The 16,318-nt window shown below is 42.1% G+C and overlaps 1 protein-coding gene across 1 annotated transcript; it reads left to right on the top strand.

The window, feature by feature from the left end:
- Positions 1-4,501: 4,501 nt before the first annotated feature.
- On the top strand, positions 4,502-14,724 carry LOC140229404 (uncharacterized). Its single transcript, XM_072309657.1, has 5 exons — positions 4,502-4,598; positions 8,067-8,397; positions 9,157-9,746; positions 11,757-12,009; positions 13,216-14,724. Exons 2-5 carry the CDS (start codon positions 8,124-8,126, stop codon positions 14,703-14,705), a joined length of 2,607 nt encoding a protein of 868 aa, XP_072165758.1. The 5' UTR covers positions 4,502-4,598; positions 8,067-8,123; the 3' UTR covers positions 14,706-14,724.
- The last annotated feature ends 1,594 nt before the right edge of the window (positions 14,725-16,318 follow it).

The raw sequence follows: 16,318 nt of genomic DNA, 5'->3' as shown, positions 1-16,318 counted from the left end.
AGAGTTTACCTTATTTCTTCGCAAGATTTTTACTTGCTTTTATAGCATTTACAACTTACAGGCAAAATGTGAGTTGTTTATAAACTGGAGTATAGCACCCTGAAGTTGCAGTATTTAATATTTTTGTTGTAGGGGCAAAATATTAATGCGTCATAAGGTAGTAAAAAGTTGTTAGTCTATGGCATTCGTGCATGAAATTTATCTGTATGCTGCACCTCATGCAGAAAATAACATTGTATGTTACAGACTGTAACGTAAATACAAATCGTACTATTCTTATTTCATCCAGTCGAAGTAGGGCCTACATAGATAATGACATTTTTTTGAATCGCTCTAAACTGGAAATAAACTTACTGGGATTGCAACGTTTCGCCAATTTTATTATCATTATTTTGGCAAAACGTCGCTACATACAAGTGACTTCATTTCAAGTTTATTGATTTAGTAAATAATGTGACTATAATGTACGGTATATTATTACAATATTATTTGTCTTTTTGTATAAAGTAGGCTCTTATTATGTCTAGTTGACTGTAATGCGTGTGCTACAGCTCTGTTAATATACATGTTAGACCCCGTTTACAGTGCGGGTCTGAAAACCAGGCTATACCAAATTGCATTTTTTTGTTTACAAGCAGAGCGCCACTACGACAAAATATTGAAAGGTTTGAATTAAAAGCGCGGCCGAGCCCAGCAGTGTAAACGGACAAAATTGCGAGGCTCGGCCGCGCAATTGAGGCCGGGCTGTAAACGGGGTCCAAGAAGAGGCCGAGACCACCTCCAGAGCGAGGCCAAGTGCGAGGCCAATTTTGGCCTCGCATTTGGCCTTTTGCGCGTTTACACTGAAGCGGGGCTGGGCTCGGCCGCGCACTGTAAACTCGCACTGTAAACGGGGTCCTAGACCCCGTTTACAGTGCGAGGCTCGGCCGCGGCTCGGCCGCGGCCGAGCCCAGCCCCGCTTCAGTGTAAACGCGCAAAAGGCAAAATGCGAGACCAAAATTGGCCTCGCATTTGGCCTCGCTCTGGAGGTGGTCTCGGCCGTGGCCGAGCCGCGGCCGAGCCCGGCCTTTTCTTGGTGTAAACGCAAACTGGGCCAAATGCGCGGCCAACTGCGCGGCCAATTTTAGTCTGGCTACCAAACCCTCTGCCCGTATCTTTCGCTATTCAGGATATTAACCCCCTCAACGTTGAAAACTAGTATAGTTTAAGGTGGTTTTGTCCTGCAAAGGATTCTTTCCTTCGGCAAAGGCCTTTGCCCGAACGGCGACTTCGTCGCCACGAAATTCATTTGGCAAAGGGTCTGAAAACCAGACAATACCAAATTGCATTTGTTTACAAGCAGAGCGCCACTACGACAAAATATTGAAGGTTTGAATCAAAAGCGCGGCCGAGCCCGGCGGTGTAAACGGACAAAATTGCGGGGCCCGGCCTCGCAATTGAGGCTGGGCTCGGCCGCGGCTCGGCCGCGGCTCGGCCCAGCCCGCACTGTAAACGAGGTCCAAGTCACGACCGATGTGTGACTCTGTTGGGGAATGTGTGTTTGTGTGTTTTGTGGGTTTTTTTTTTTTTTTTTTTTGACAGATACATATTCGTCTGGTTATGTGAGTTTTAAATCGATGTAATAATCATAGTCGATATTGCCGCTTTCGAAGACATCATCTGTATAAAACAAAAAAAAAATTGACACAATTATTGCTCCATTCAGTTGACGATTATTTCGATTAGGTAGGCCTATAAGATTTATTATTCATATCATTATTCACACTATACTGTTTCCTAAATTTGTTTACATATTTCCGTATTAACATCGTGAGTCAATGCAAGAATTTTTCAAAAATTTGACGTAGAGATGAATGAAAATAAGGTGTCTTATTACATGCAAGCACTTTTGATAACTTTACTGTTTGTTTATCAAGTCATTCTTGTAATTGCACGTCCAATGCAATTTTATGATAACTACATTGTATTGCACCGGTTCGTATTATGTCGTCATTATACCTATAGTGGTGTGTACATCAGGATCGTTATGATTTCCTGCATTAAAAAAAAAAAAAAAAAAAAAAAAAAAATGTTTGTACCATACTGATCATGAAGATATCATAGATAGATGTATGTGGAATTAAATTTATTGTGACTATTACTATTTCTATAGTGCTAATAGTGTGCATGCACGTGCCCGAGTGTGTCGCTATATAGGCATGGATATCCAGTTGAGGTTAGATTCTCAAAGAGCGGACTCTCAACTTTTAAAATGACATGTACTCAACACAAATGGATTCTCCTAACCTGTTATATCTAAAGAAAGTGCACTTTCTGAAATGTTTAAGGACAAGTCCACCTTAAAGTATACGTGTGGATTGCGTAAATGCAGCAATATTACACATCAATGAAAGCTTTGGGACAATCGGAAAATCCGTTCAAAAGTTATGATTTTTTTTTTTTTTTTTAGTTTCTACGCAGTCACTGCTGGATGAGAAGACTACTTCAGGGTATGATGTCACATGCGTGGAACGAAATAATGAAAATATGAAGAGAAATTCACAAAATTTGATTTCATATGCATTTCCTCAGCCTGTCACTGATGTACAGTATTCAAAGGAGAAATCCAGTCCATAAATAGTTAGTCTGATCAAAAAAAAAAAAAGTAAAATCGTACGAGTTCAACGGTAAAACTTTGACTAAAATCGGATGAAAAAAGGATAATCTCAGAATAATCTCAGAATAGTGGTCAATGGGATATACTAGGATTTGACCCTCGGGCATAATTACGTTCGAATGAAACACTGGAAATTTTCAAAATTGTATGTACAAGCTATAATCTTTATGGCAAGTTGTGAGGGTATGACATGCTCACCTTGTCATTTGCATAATATGCAATATTGACCGTTCAAGTTTACTGTTTCCTGAAAAATTAGCGAATCTTCAAAATGTCATAACTTCCTTTATTTCACCCGATTTTGATCATTTTTTTATTTTTTATTTTTTTTTTTACTGTTGAACTCGTAATATAGTTGTATTTTTCTCTTTCTTATCAAACTAACTTATATTTGGGCTGGATTTCCTCCTAAAAGGTAATATCATTTCCCCTGTCTTCTGAAAGAGGCAAGTCAAGTGGGTTTTTTTTTATGCGAGAAATGTTGTATTTCCTTTATTTTCGTTATATCGTTGTATTATACCCACAATCATGAATATTGTATAGGCCTACTTCCAAAGCTGTTGTGTTCCTGAAAATCATTAACTAAAAAAAGACAAGCAAATATAGATATAGGCCTATAACAAACACGTAATTTCTCACATTTTATATGTAATATTATGACCTATGATTCCTGCTCTTTCAGAAAAAATAAAAACTAAAGATTAAAGATAGCTGACCATCAATTTCACCTTAAGTTTGTTGAGCGATATCCCGACGTAGAATTGGGTTGTGTTGTGTGACATGCCCCTCCATTTTTTTTTTCTGTTTTATTTTGTTTTAACAACTAAAGGAAGGGGTGCTGGCCCGATGCCGCCCCACAGCCCAACCCCCCCCCCCCCCCCCCCATCGCCGATCCGCCGCAGCATAAGACCCATGCATGGAATGAGAAAAAGAGATCTGGGATAACTCTCGTTGAAGAGAAAACCCGCGCGTATGTGTCAATAAAGGGATCATTTTTAATTCCGTGTTCCAAGTTCTACTTCAATATGAATGGCAGCCAAACAAAAGTCATAGTCATTGGTCAGACTGATGTTTACTTGAAACTTGTAGGCCAGTTTACCCATCTCAAAGTACAAATTTGGGGAAAAAGAAGATGACGTCATTAACTGCACATCTCTATAATGAACGCATTGTTTAGATCACCATGTCATAGAATGTAAAAATTTTCTCTTCTTTTTCTTCTTCTTATTTTTCTTCTACTCTTTTTATTATGAACTTTGCGACCTGTGATGCTTATGGCTTATCTCATTGCATAAACATGTATCAGGGGCGGATCCAGGAATTCCGTAAAGAGGGGGTGCGTTTACAAAAAAAAAAAAAAAAAAAAAAAAAAAAAAAAATCGGTGTACCATTTTTATCGGGGGGGGGGGGATGCTGAGGAGTTTTCATGAATGTCATGACATCGAATCACCTCAAAACTTATCTTATAGGCCTATATATGTGGACAACTGAGTGCATTCATAAAATTACTGAGTAGGATAGGGTTGACTGTATGGAAGCTGCGCGGATTGCTGACCGCGGGTTGGAAAGCACTGAATATAGTATCCGTCCTTTCCTTTCGCGATGTCCCCATCATGACCCCCCCCCCCCCCCCCCCTTCTTGCAGTGAAACAAACACTTAATAATTACAATCAAGTTTTCCAAGTGCATCAGATAGTCGGGTGTGTCATTGTCGTCTCCTTCGATCCCTCGGAGTATCGATCCCCTCCCCCAATTCCCCCCCCCCCCCCCCCCCCACCCCACTGCACCACCCCGCGCCCGGGCGAAGCAGGGCAAAGGCACAGTCTGTGTTGAGTGATTGATTGTGCAGCGTCTTTGCGAGACTGCAGACGTCTAACCAGCTCAGAAGATAAATGTGATTATTTCATGATTCGAACCCGCACTATTTTTCCAGATTTGATATGTGAGTATTATATCCAAGTCACTTGCTTGTTAGCATATCACTAATAGCTCAGAAAGCTTGAACGTTAATTACCAGGACATACACAGGCAAACATGAGAAATCATGAAATGGAATGGAAGTTAACAGTAGACCTATGTATGTGAGATTCCTTAGTCCCAGCTGTTGAAATTGCCGTTGGACTGACAGGTGCATTGATCATTGGATTAAAACGTCGAGTTAATTTATATTTTTACACTTAGTATTAGTTCTACGACTAGATCTAACTTTAAACGAGCATTACTTACTTACTTACTTGCTTACTTACTTACTTGGGTTTACTTGGGTGTAGAGACTGGAAGCAAAGCTTATTTGTCCCTAACTATACACAGCCCAGTCGCCGCTGTACATACGTAGCGCGACAGGGCTGTACCAACGGAGCTCCAAACACGAAGAGGGTCCAACGATCGCATGCGATCGGATTGAATTTTGATACTTTAGATCATTTTTTTGCCACTTCAAACTCATCTGACAAACAAAATGATAATGAGACTTCATATCTATGCTATGGGTATTGAAATCTAGATTCAATAACTTACCTAAATCGATGGTTATATGCAGCATGTGTGAACGGTTCACGAACGGTATATCGTCTTTCACGCCAGGCCATTTCCAATATTCGGGAGGTCACATGATCTGAATGCCCTTTCAAAAGGTCGCGCTGTCGACCGTGCTGCTACACCAACACTCAAGCAGCGCATCGCACGCACGCAAAAGATTTCCGCAGAGATCAAGGCGCCATTTTGAATTCTGCAACGATGAACCGCGACGGTGTTAGGGAATCCGCCAGAAAGTATCATTTTTTGGTTCCACGGACTTATCACGAGGGCTCTCAATGGACTTACGAACCTTCTGTAATACAAGCATGCACTTAAGGTGAGTAACGTTTGGTAACGTGTACATTGTTTATAAAGAACGTATAAATTTTCATAAGTTTTGTAGTTGTGTTGTGGTTCCCCACTTTGAAGGTGCCCGCTCGTTGGTCAGACGCTGTATTCGCGTAGCGTATTAACAGCGTCTGGTCGGGCTAATTTGTCCCTCGTTACAGTTCTGTCCCGTCTCAGGTGGGGCTCATAATTTGATTGGGTTGTTTCTCCAGTGTCTTTCTAGGGACGACTTGAATTGGTTTATGGTGGTAGCGTTGATGACTTCCTTGGGTAGTGCATTCCAATTGTTAACATTTCTTATTGAGAAAGCAGACATTACCTGGACCTTGGTATTGTACGATTTTTCCGAGACGAGTAATTTAATTGAGGACACGTTGAGGTGGCAGTTTGGTTTCCAAACCAGAGAACACGTGTAAATTTAATTTACGACAGTACGTTGTCGTTTATAATAAGGCCCTGACCAGTGCTAACGTAGACTCTCAGATAATTTTAAATAACCTAGAGTTCTAGACCTTAATATCAGCAGTAAACAGTAGGCAAAAGAGACATATTTCTTAAGTCCATTAAAAAGATCAGTTTGTATTGTTGGGGATATGTTCAGCGGAGATTAGTCTACCTGGAAATGAATGTCTGTCTTCACTTCACGGAATCCCCTCCTATTAAATGCAGTAATGGAGAGCCGTAAATGTAAAAAAAAAAAAAAAAAAAAAAAAAAAATGATTAGAGTAAAATACCCAATATACGGCAGGGTGCCTATTTCTGGCAGGGGCACTTTCATTCATCAATAAAACAGCTAATCAGCACTAGAATCTAATGAACATCATGTGTGCTTTAATTACTACAACTAGTCCCACTGTAGAACACAACTTATCACAAGCGGGAGTTTAATACTCGCAAGTGTTTTGGGAAGTGACACCCCCCGACTGATTGGGCCTTTTCATCAATGAATGAAATGGCCCTTGCCGTAAACAGGCACCCTGTACAAAGCCTGGCACAAACAGGGTATTTTACTCTATATATCTAACTCGGATGATTTTTGAAGGAAGGCATTTGCATGGTGTTGTACAAATGTAAATTTACATGGGATACACTCGGTTTGCGGTTCACCATGTGTAGTCCCTAGAAGGACTGTTGGAATGACAGGAGAAAAGAAAGAAAGGTCGGATAAGAGGTAAGAAATTGGGTGAGAGTATTCTTTCTGGAGTGTGTGTAGTCCTGAAAAGGACTGTGAACCAAAGAGATAGAAGAGCTTAGGAAAGGACTTGAGCATTTCAGACAGTTGACTGTCTGTCCTCAGGAGTCTTTTCAGGGCTACACACACTCCAGAAAGAATACTCTCACCCAATTTCTTACCTCTTATCTGACCTTTCTTTCTTTTCTCCTGTCATTCCAACAGTCCTTCCAAGGACTACACATGGTGAACCACAAACCAAGTGTATCATATATCTAACTGTTAAAAAGAAAAAACTCCTCAGACGGATTTTTCTGTCTAAGACAGCAGGCGGACAGTTTATACTCTGGACACTCTCAGCTCAGCTGTGGTTGGTTGTTTACTTTAGGCCTTGCCCTTGCAGACAGTATCGTGGTGTTACACTCCGCTTGAACAGTGCTGTGCATGTGTGCAGTGCAATGGTGTGTATTTATTGTGAAGCACAGTGTCTCAACCATCGAGTCTGATTGTTAGCCCTACTCTGAGCTGCCTGAAGACTAGACCCTAGCTAGGGGAGAAACAAATGTCTTCTCCTGCTTCCATGGTGGACCATGGCCTGACGGGTAACCTACTGTAGCTAGCTCAATTGCGTACATGTGCAGTGATGCTTTTAATCATGTTGAAAGTGACGCCAAACATCTAACTGCACTGTGTAGACCAAAGATATCAGTCTGTATTTATTCAGGTATGCCAGAGGCTACAACTGTATATCTGGCTTCGTGGAATCCCTTTCCTATGAATATAGAACAGAAGAACAGTAAAAGTAAAACAAAAACAAAAACAAACAAACAAAAAAAACGTAAATAAAACTCTTCAGGACAGACAGATTTTTCTGTCTAGTCACTACAGTGTATGATGCCAGATGTTGAATCAATCTACTGTAGTTCAATGCCCTGAAATCCATTATTCTTGGGCTGGCATATTGATAGTGATCAGCTAATTATATGCAGTAAATGAAAGTGGTTATGACAAGTTCATTCATTCATTTATTCATTCATTCATACATCATGAAACCTGATCACTGGACAGGCATCTGTTAATCCACTCAACCACGTACAGCTGTAGCTCCCACCCGACAGCCAGTGTTGGTTCTAATCCTTGTAGCCTTCAGCAGGTACTGCATAATTATTTGAATTCATGAAATTCTTTATTCGATGCCTGTTATGTGATCAGCAGGGCATACGTGTGGTAGGTTTGAATCCTGCCCAATTACTGTATGTATGCCCATAATTTCTATCAAGGCTAATGCTAAAACACTGACTAAATTGCTTAATTACATTGATGTAGGGTAATTTGTGATTCATTTGCTATAAATAAGATCTTTCTGCTGTACAGTTTGCAGGTGTGGTGCATTAAACAAGAAAATAGCATCGAGGAGGTGAAGCAGAAGAGATGGACCCCTCCTACTCAGAGGCATGCAGGGACGGCTTCTATGGTGGAGACAGAGAAGATGGCCGGCATAATCCGACGCAGCCACAACAGCAGCAACAACAGCAGCAGCAACATGGGCAACACATGCCGCCGTACCCCCACCAGCTCCCGTACCACTCGGCCCTGCTCTCCCCTCTTTCGCAGCAGGCCTACGTCCTGGAACATGCAGAGCAGTCCAGGGGAAGGAGTGACTATGAGAGTGGGCAAGCTACGATGCTGAGGCCCCTGTATGCTGGTGAGGATGCGGGCTGGATACCCATATAGTAGTACATAGATAAAATGCCAACATCTTTTTCGAGACTGACGTTTACCATGCGATTTGTTGACTGCTCATCACATGATATTCCCTGAAAAGTATCATTCATGCTTTCATTCAATTATTGACCTTGCAGATATCCTCAAACAATTCTGGATACCAGTAGATGACATCACCACCCATGTCAACCACTCTTATAGGATTATATTCATCAAAACTGGCTTTTTCCCACAGAGTGCTGTACCCTACATGTGTATGATAATTATTATGGTGTAGTTGTTATAGTCAGGGCTCAGTTTGAATCACACTCCCACTGATGTCTTGTATTGCACAAGAAATTAATAAAGTCTTCACTAGTGCCATGGAACAAGATTTTGCATTTGTAGAGAGATAAACTATAAAGCACTTTCATCAACTCAATTTTGTCATGTTTGAGTTCCATTTTAGACTTCATAGAGAGGTAATACTTAACATGTAATGCTTTGATGGCTGAACTACCCAAGGCTGCTTCTCTCTTAAACACAAAACTGCCACAACAAGAGTGATTGTGTGTGAGTGTCAAATTAGTACAGGGTGAAAATGTGTTATTTCTGTGCCTCGTTGTTATCATCAATTTATTCACAAAGGCCGTCAAATAATTTGTCTAAATCTGTAGATGCTAATTTCAGTGAATAAAAATTTACACTGCAAGAGGCAGCTTTGTGCTGAGGGATAATGGCATTATCCACTGTCTTCCAGGTTCAACACCAATGCTGCACTGCCCTAATGTGCTGGTGCAACCCACCGACCAGAGTTCGCATAGCTACTCTCCCACCGAGGCACACCAGATGCAGCGGCTACAAGCGGTACCACGCCGCAACCTGACACCACCCAGCACCTCCAGTGCACCACCAAGCAACTCCACTCGTCAGATACTCCAACCGAGTGCAGCATCAAGCTCCGGTGCCAAGGCCAGTCACCCAGGACCAATGCTAGTACGGGCATCACCGGCAGGAACCCGGAACCCACCAGCAGAAACCCTGGAGGCACCAGCATCAACCCGGGAGCCAACGGCACCAGCGGAGTGCACCGACATTGGGCCAGATTTGGACAAACCGCACACCAATAGCACCTCACAGCCAGAGGATCTATCCGTTGCGAAGTCCGCGAGAAAGTTCACTGGTCTTCGCCTGCCGGAGATCTTGTCCTTCAAGACCTCGCAGGCTGAGAGAAAAAGCATCTTGGGTGTGGTTGCTAGGAGTGAGGTGGAGAAGGGTGTGGTCTTTGGACCTTTCGGTGGCAACCTCTTGGATGAAGAGAATGGAGCCACTAAAGAGACTGCATGGGAGGTAAATCTGTGACCATTATTGGTAGGCTATGGTTAGTTTTCTTTGACTGTGTACAATGTATGCAGAGCATTTCAGAAATTATCATTACAGGGCAAAGCACAGTGTTTCCACTTTCATTCAAGTATACATTGTGTGGACAAGAACTTTTGCATACATCTTACTTTCGCAAATTTTGGCTTCATCTTGCGACGATCATGAAAGTTTCAGGTGTGCAAATACTTCTGGTTTTATAGTACAGTGGACTCCTGTTGTAACAAAGTCCTAGGGACAGGTAATTTTCTTTCGTTATATCGAAATTTCGTTATAAACGAACAAACAAACAATAAAAATACATAGAGCCGATAATGCTGCAGCCAGAATTTTCATTTTGTTGTAAGTGGAATTTCGTTGTAACCTTTTTCATTATAATGGGAGTGCAATGTACAAGTACCCACACCTACCATGCTACTAGATCCATTTGTTGTCGTTTTCTTGCATTTTTTTTTATTCTCGTTGTCATAGTTATAGATGTTAGTTGTACAAACTCAATAAAGAATATATTGTAATTTGTAAGTGATATAAGAACACTTACAACACTTGTTTTTAAATATCCGATCATTGCTTGGTCTCTAAAGCACTGTTAAGATGTACTTTAACCCGCTGAGGACGGACTAATTTTTCTACTTTAACATGCATTTCCCATAGACACCTGCCCGAGTATACTCGGGACTCGTGCTCAACGGTTTAAGTTTCACTTCCAGCCAAGCTGCTGTACACTGCATAGTGTACACTGGCCAATTCCAACTAACACTGGACTAAGTTTGCATGTTTGATAGAATGAGCCTTTAACTTAAATTTAGTTGACTTGTCATGATTGCCAATGAATATACGATAATGACATCTTATGTCATCTACTACATAGTATGTGCATGTCGTCTTATTGAAGTTTACACACAGATGCCATGGATACAATAGCAAACTAGAGAAGCACTCTGAGAGCGCAGACCTCCGCCAAGCAGCTCATTTCCACCACTGATCTTGTTCTTCCGTAGAGATCAGTGATCTCTCCCCAATACGTACATGCATGCTGAAAATCGCCCGATTTCCCTATATAGAAACTTTTTGTTACGTCATCGATGCCAGCTGTGTGGCGCGCCTCACCCTGGGCCAGAAACTAGAACATGGACTCTAGTGCACGTGTGAAAACCTCAAAAATGCGCAGTGTGATTCCCAAGTTCATTGATCCTAACTGCCAAAATATTGAAAATACAGTTGTACTTCAAAAATGCCTGGATCACTACCCAAATTTAATCATCTGTTACTTGTGTCATTCTCAACCTTTCCTGTAAGTTGCATCCAAATCCGTTCACAACGTTTTGAGGTATTTCGCACACAGACAAACCAACAAACCAAGGCCAATGAAAACATAACCTCCTCCCTTGGCGTAGGTAATTATGGTGTCTACTTCAGATCACATCAATGCAGCACCTTGATGTCTTCCAAATCTCAATTAATGAAATTTTTATTAATGCATCACTGAAGTTTTGTCACTACTCAATCATGCTTATCTATATCTGGCCTGGGTTCTGGAGGAAAAAGAAAAAGAAACAACAACAACAACAACAACAACAAAAACAACAACAACAACAATGGGGGTGCTGCTTCACAGTGGATAAGGCTCTTGACTCCCAATCTGTGGACCAGAGTTTGGTTCCCGCCCAGTGCTTCCATCCTGGGACAAGCTGTTTTTACCCACCATGTCCCTCTTGACCCAGGTGTATAAATTAGTACCGGGCAACGCCGGGGTAATAATAATGGCAGGGCCTTCTGGTAGAGCAGCGGCAACACTGAAGAGGCCACCCTGGATAGATAAGATGTTATTATCATTATAAAATTACTTGTATAACAACAAAAGTCAACAACAAACAAAGAGGCTGAAGATGATAAAGCTGTATCTGCAGCAGCATTTTTTTTTTCACTGTCCGTTTTCCATCTCTTTCCATCCTTTTCTGTTTTTCCTACGGATTGTAGCTTTGTACAGGTGGTAAAGTGTACTTTTACATGGATGGGAAGAAGAGGGACCAAAGGACGTGGATGTCTTTCGTGAAATGTGCGTCGTCCACTGAGGAGATCAACGTGGAAGCATTCCAACAGTACGGCCACATCTACTTCAGGGCTGCAAAGTACATTGAACCAGGAAGTGAGCTCAGGGTTTTCTACTGTGATGAGTACGCCGGCAGCATCGGCTTCAAGACAGCACTTGAAGACCTCAAGTACAACAAAGGTGCTCTAGGCTCTCTCCCAGGCTTTTGTTGAAAATTGCAGATATTATGATATGTTATGTGTGCTGTATGTGGCTGGGAAGAGGAAACCTTGTAAATTCTGTAGAGAATACATAGCATCGTATCAGTGACTGTTTATTTAGTGACAGTTTTTTCTGCAATATCATTTCTGTCCATTTTACATTCCATTTCCATTCAAATACAGAGCATGTAATTAGTATGGATAAAGACATTCATTCAGAATTCACAAAGATACAAGTTATGCTATGGTGTATGTAATTTAAAATAACTGTAGTGGCAATCACTCAGGTCCCATTTTTTGCTGATGGAGCCACCTTTCTTTATTAAACCTGTTGAGGACGAGTCCCGAGTATACTGGGGTAAGCACGTATGGGAAATGTGTGTTGTAGCAAAATCAAACCGTCTTCAATGGGTTAAAGGAAGAATAGTGAAGGTAGATTAAGAAGCATATCAGATTTACAAAAAGATCTTGTATCTAACCATGTTTGTTAGAGGTATTTCTACATATTTCATTGAGCTGCAAAGCATTCAGATCCCAAACTGAGTGTCGATGGGTGTGTTCAAGCACTCAAAAGCAAACCAAAGTAAACCATGCTTTGCTGTACTGTATTTGGAGCATTTGAGTGCTCTGTTGAGAAAGCGTACCTCATGAGTTATTTTTACAGGGGGTCACAAATTTTGTAGAAAGAGGGTCATTCACGCCCTTAAACTACTTATCGATGTCCCGAACAAGAGAATGAACTCTTTGTATAATGACGTATGTGCATGTTATGTGCATTCTTCATATATGCAAACATTTTGTTGAAGCACATCGGAAAATGGTCAACTTTTGGCTCGATTGAGTTCAGTATGGTACACTTTAGGAGCGTTAGAGGGCTCCTCTAGCGCGAGTTTGGAACTGGTCGGTTCACTTTAGGAGAGCGCTTGAATGCACCCCAAGCTATTAATCTGCGAACTCCGCACAACAGCTGTGTCACAAAGTCTCTAGTCAATCAGTCGTGCATCTCCCCATAAGAGTAAAGCAACAGGCATTGAAAAGGAACCTAAGCCCAACTGCTTAAGCACAGAATTCCTTCTGGTAGTACTTTGGTGATAGCATTATGACTTCACTTTTAATTTTGTTAACTTCTTTTCCCTCACTTGCTGTAGTTAACATTTTGATCTTTTCTTTTTCTCTTTCAATACAGAGAAGGGCAAGTTCCAGTGTGATTTATGCAGTGTTGAACTGCCTTCAGCAAAGTGCATGTTTCGCCACATTAAGTTTGACCACGGCTCAGCCTGCTCTGATGAATTGCGACCAGTCATCAGGTGGGAGCCAAAGACCAGGGGCAAACTCCAGGAAGGGGTCGTCCCACCTCCCCAGGGTGAGACCGGGGAGAACAGTAAGAAACTGCCCAACGTTAAGTCCACGGTCCAGAAATTCGTCTGTAAGGTGTGCGGGAAGAACTTTCCCACGGAGGGCCGGCTGGAGGCGCACATGCGCTTCCACGAGGTAACCGAGGAGCACACCTGTCAGGTTTGTGGGGAGAGACAGAACACGGCCTACGCGCTCGTGAGGCACATGGTTCAGCACGACACGAGCACGCACCAGTGCAGCAAGTGCGACAAGTCGTACAAGGCAAAAAGTTGCCTCTTTCGGCATTATCGCGATGTTCACGGTGTGCAACCAAGCGCCGGATTCAAGTGCCAAATTTGTTCCGCCGTCCTACAGACGAAAAGAGATCGCAGTCGCCACGAAAAGACCCACAGGGAATCAAAGGATGTTCGGAGGATGAAGGTTTCCAATGAGTTGTGGAAAAAGAAGATGACGTATAGAATGCAAAAGGCAAGGGAATATCCCAGAGAAGATGCTCCATCATCAGAAAATGTTTCATCAGAAGAACCAGTAGAGAGCGACATGCATAATCAGCAACCTCGTAAACCCAGTCAGAAAGGCAAGGCGCAGCCAGAAGAGCCAAAGGATATGCTCGGAAAGGTTGAGAGCTACTATGCAAAGCCGCGACCGTTCAAATGTCGCTATTGTCCAAAGACGTACACTTGCAGAGCGAGAGCTGACCATCACGAGAAGGAGGCCCACGAGGGAAAAGGAACCTACAAGTGCAACCTCTGTCCGCGCATGTTCATGACGGAGTGCAGCTTCCTCAACCATTACCAGTGCCACGAACAGAACCGCATGTACCGCTGCTCCCTCTGCCCCCGGACGTTCTCGTCGGAGAGCGCCCTCAACAACCACCAGGGGGAGCACACGGGCCTGAAGCCCTTCAAGTGCGACCTCTGCGGCAGGGGCTTCCGTGACCGCAAAGGGGTGCGCGACCACAAGCGCAGGATACACCAGACGCGGACGCCGCGCTTCTTTTGCTCGTTCTGCAACCGCGGCTTCACCAACAAGGTGCCCCTCCAGAAGCACGAGCTTCGCCACAAGGGAATCCGCCCCTTTGTCTGCCTCGTCTGCGGGAAGGGCTTCACTGCCAAGTACGTGCTTGAAGTGCACACAAGGAGCAAGCACACGGACGAGAAACCGTTCTCATGCCAGATTTGTGGCAAGAAGTTTGCCATCCAACAGAACTACACCAGCCACATGTTCAAGCACAAAGTCCAGGGCGAGGACATACCGGTCATTGTGAACTCGGTGCCACAGAACCAAACACAAAGTTCTGACAGTGTACAGCAATGCTGATAGACAAGTATTGTGTACAGCCAAGTGACTTCTCTTGCATTAGCCGTATAAGTATTGTGATTTCGTAATCTGTAATGTACTTTGTTCGCTGAGTGACACAAGCCTGGAGTGCTCTCTTTGTCACTTTACACCCATGTCTGGAAACTATACTGTCAATGAATGGAGATTACCTATTAAATGCTTCTCATCCTAACTGCGTAACCATGGCCTTCCTGTTGGACAGAGGCACATTGCTAACTTTTCAAATAGGTGAAGTTTGGATGGATTACTAAATGCTGATGAAAAAAGCTCTGCTAATTATCCTATTAGGAGCTTTAAAAATGAAGAATTTATCAACACTCACCTGGAAATGTATTCAGTGGGTAAAGTCGGTGAGCGAGATGAATTCAACGTTAAACTGGATTTAAGATTGTGGCCATTATTTTACCTGGTGCTGAAAAAAACAAAAGTAGTAGGAATATTCTCAGATTTCGTGAGAGTAGTCTCTCTTTGAAATTGTGTAGACCATTTCACACAACTCTTGAAGATTATCTCTAGTCTTGTCAACTGGAAGTGGCTGCGGATCTTACGGAACCCAAATGGTGTCCATCTGTTGTCCATCTGCCACAAAAGTTTCATACCGTTTACCTATAGACTCTTCTGTGTCATATCATTATTGTTGTGTTTTTCTTTATTATAATTGTCAGGTGTCTTGCAACCAAATTGTGGTCAGATATATGCTTACCCAGTTGATGACATAATCTTCTCAAAAATCCATTCCGTTGAAAGTAGGAAAATCATGGCCCAGAAAAATGCTGTTTTCTTGCCTTTCCTTTGATCATTTAGCTTTGAAATTTCGGCTGGTGATAGAAAATACATTAGATTACAAAATTATGTCAAAACCAGAAATCCAAACGTTTTGAAGAATTTTGATGATTTGACTTCAAACTCGATTTTCTCGGCTCACCTGTCGGCGAATTTAGGATCCTTTTGTTGTAGCGGGTCACATATATCAAAGCTTTATGTAAGAGATTCTTGTTTGACAAATGCTGCATTTTCCTGAGTGGGAGAGACACAACCTGGAAATTTCCTCCTTTCCTGTCATTATTATTTTTTCAAATATTTTAGCCGGCATGGCAGACTTTTAGCACCCAACATTTCGAAGTTTAGTCCTAAAGTTTGGAAACCACCCCTGAGTCAAGCAGACATCTTGCCATTTCCTTTCCCTTTTTTTTTTTTTTTTTGTCTCTGTTTGAATTTCAACTGCCTTGTGTTTGAATTTCAACTGCCTTGTGTCAAGGCAGTCTAATCTTATGGACTTTATGTTAAATGTCATTTAATAACTACATAGTGCTTACAAAGCATTGCATCTAAACAGAATACCTTTTTTTTTTTTTTTTTTTTTTTTTAGTAATATCAAGTGGCAATAAATGGAACTGTTTTCATGTGTTTAGTGTTATGTGCTAGGTTAATGACATGGGTGTCAATGATACCCCCATCCCCACATAACCCTCATTAAGCTATGTACAAAGTGAAGCTGTCTGGCTGAAAAATAAGAAATTTGATGCTTATCAGGAGACCAAAAGTTGTATGTGTGACCCTGCACCACAAAACCAACAAAAAGTCACCTGTAA

The sequence above is a fragment of the Diadema setosum genome, chromosome 6, assembly GCF_964275005.1.
Source record: "Diadema setosum chromosome 6, eeDiaSeto1, whole genome shotgun sequence".
Classification (NCBI taxonomy): Eukaryota; Metazoa; Echinodermata; class Echinoidea; order Diadematoida; family Diadematidae; genus Diadema; species Diadema setosum.
Note: the sequence above shows the minus strand (reverse complement) of the source record. Positions and strands in the feature narration are given on the sequence as shown.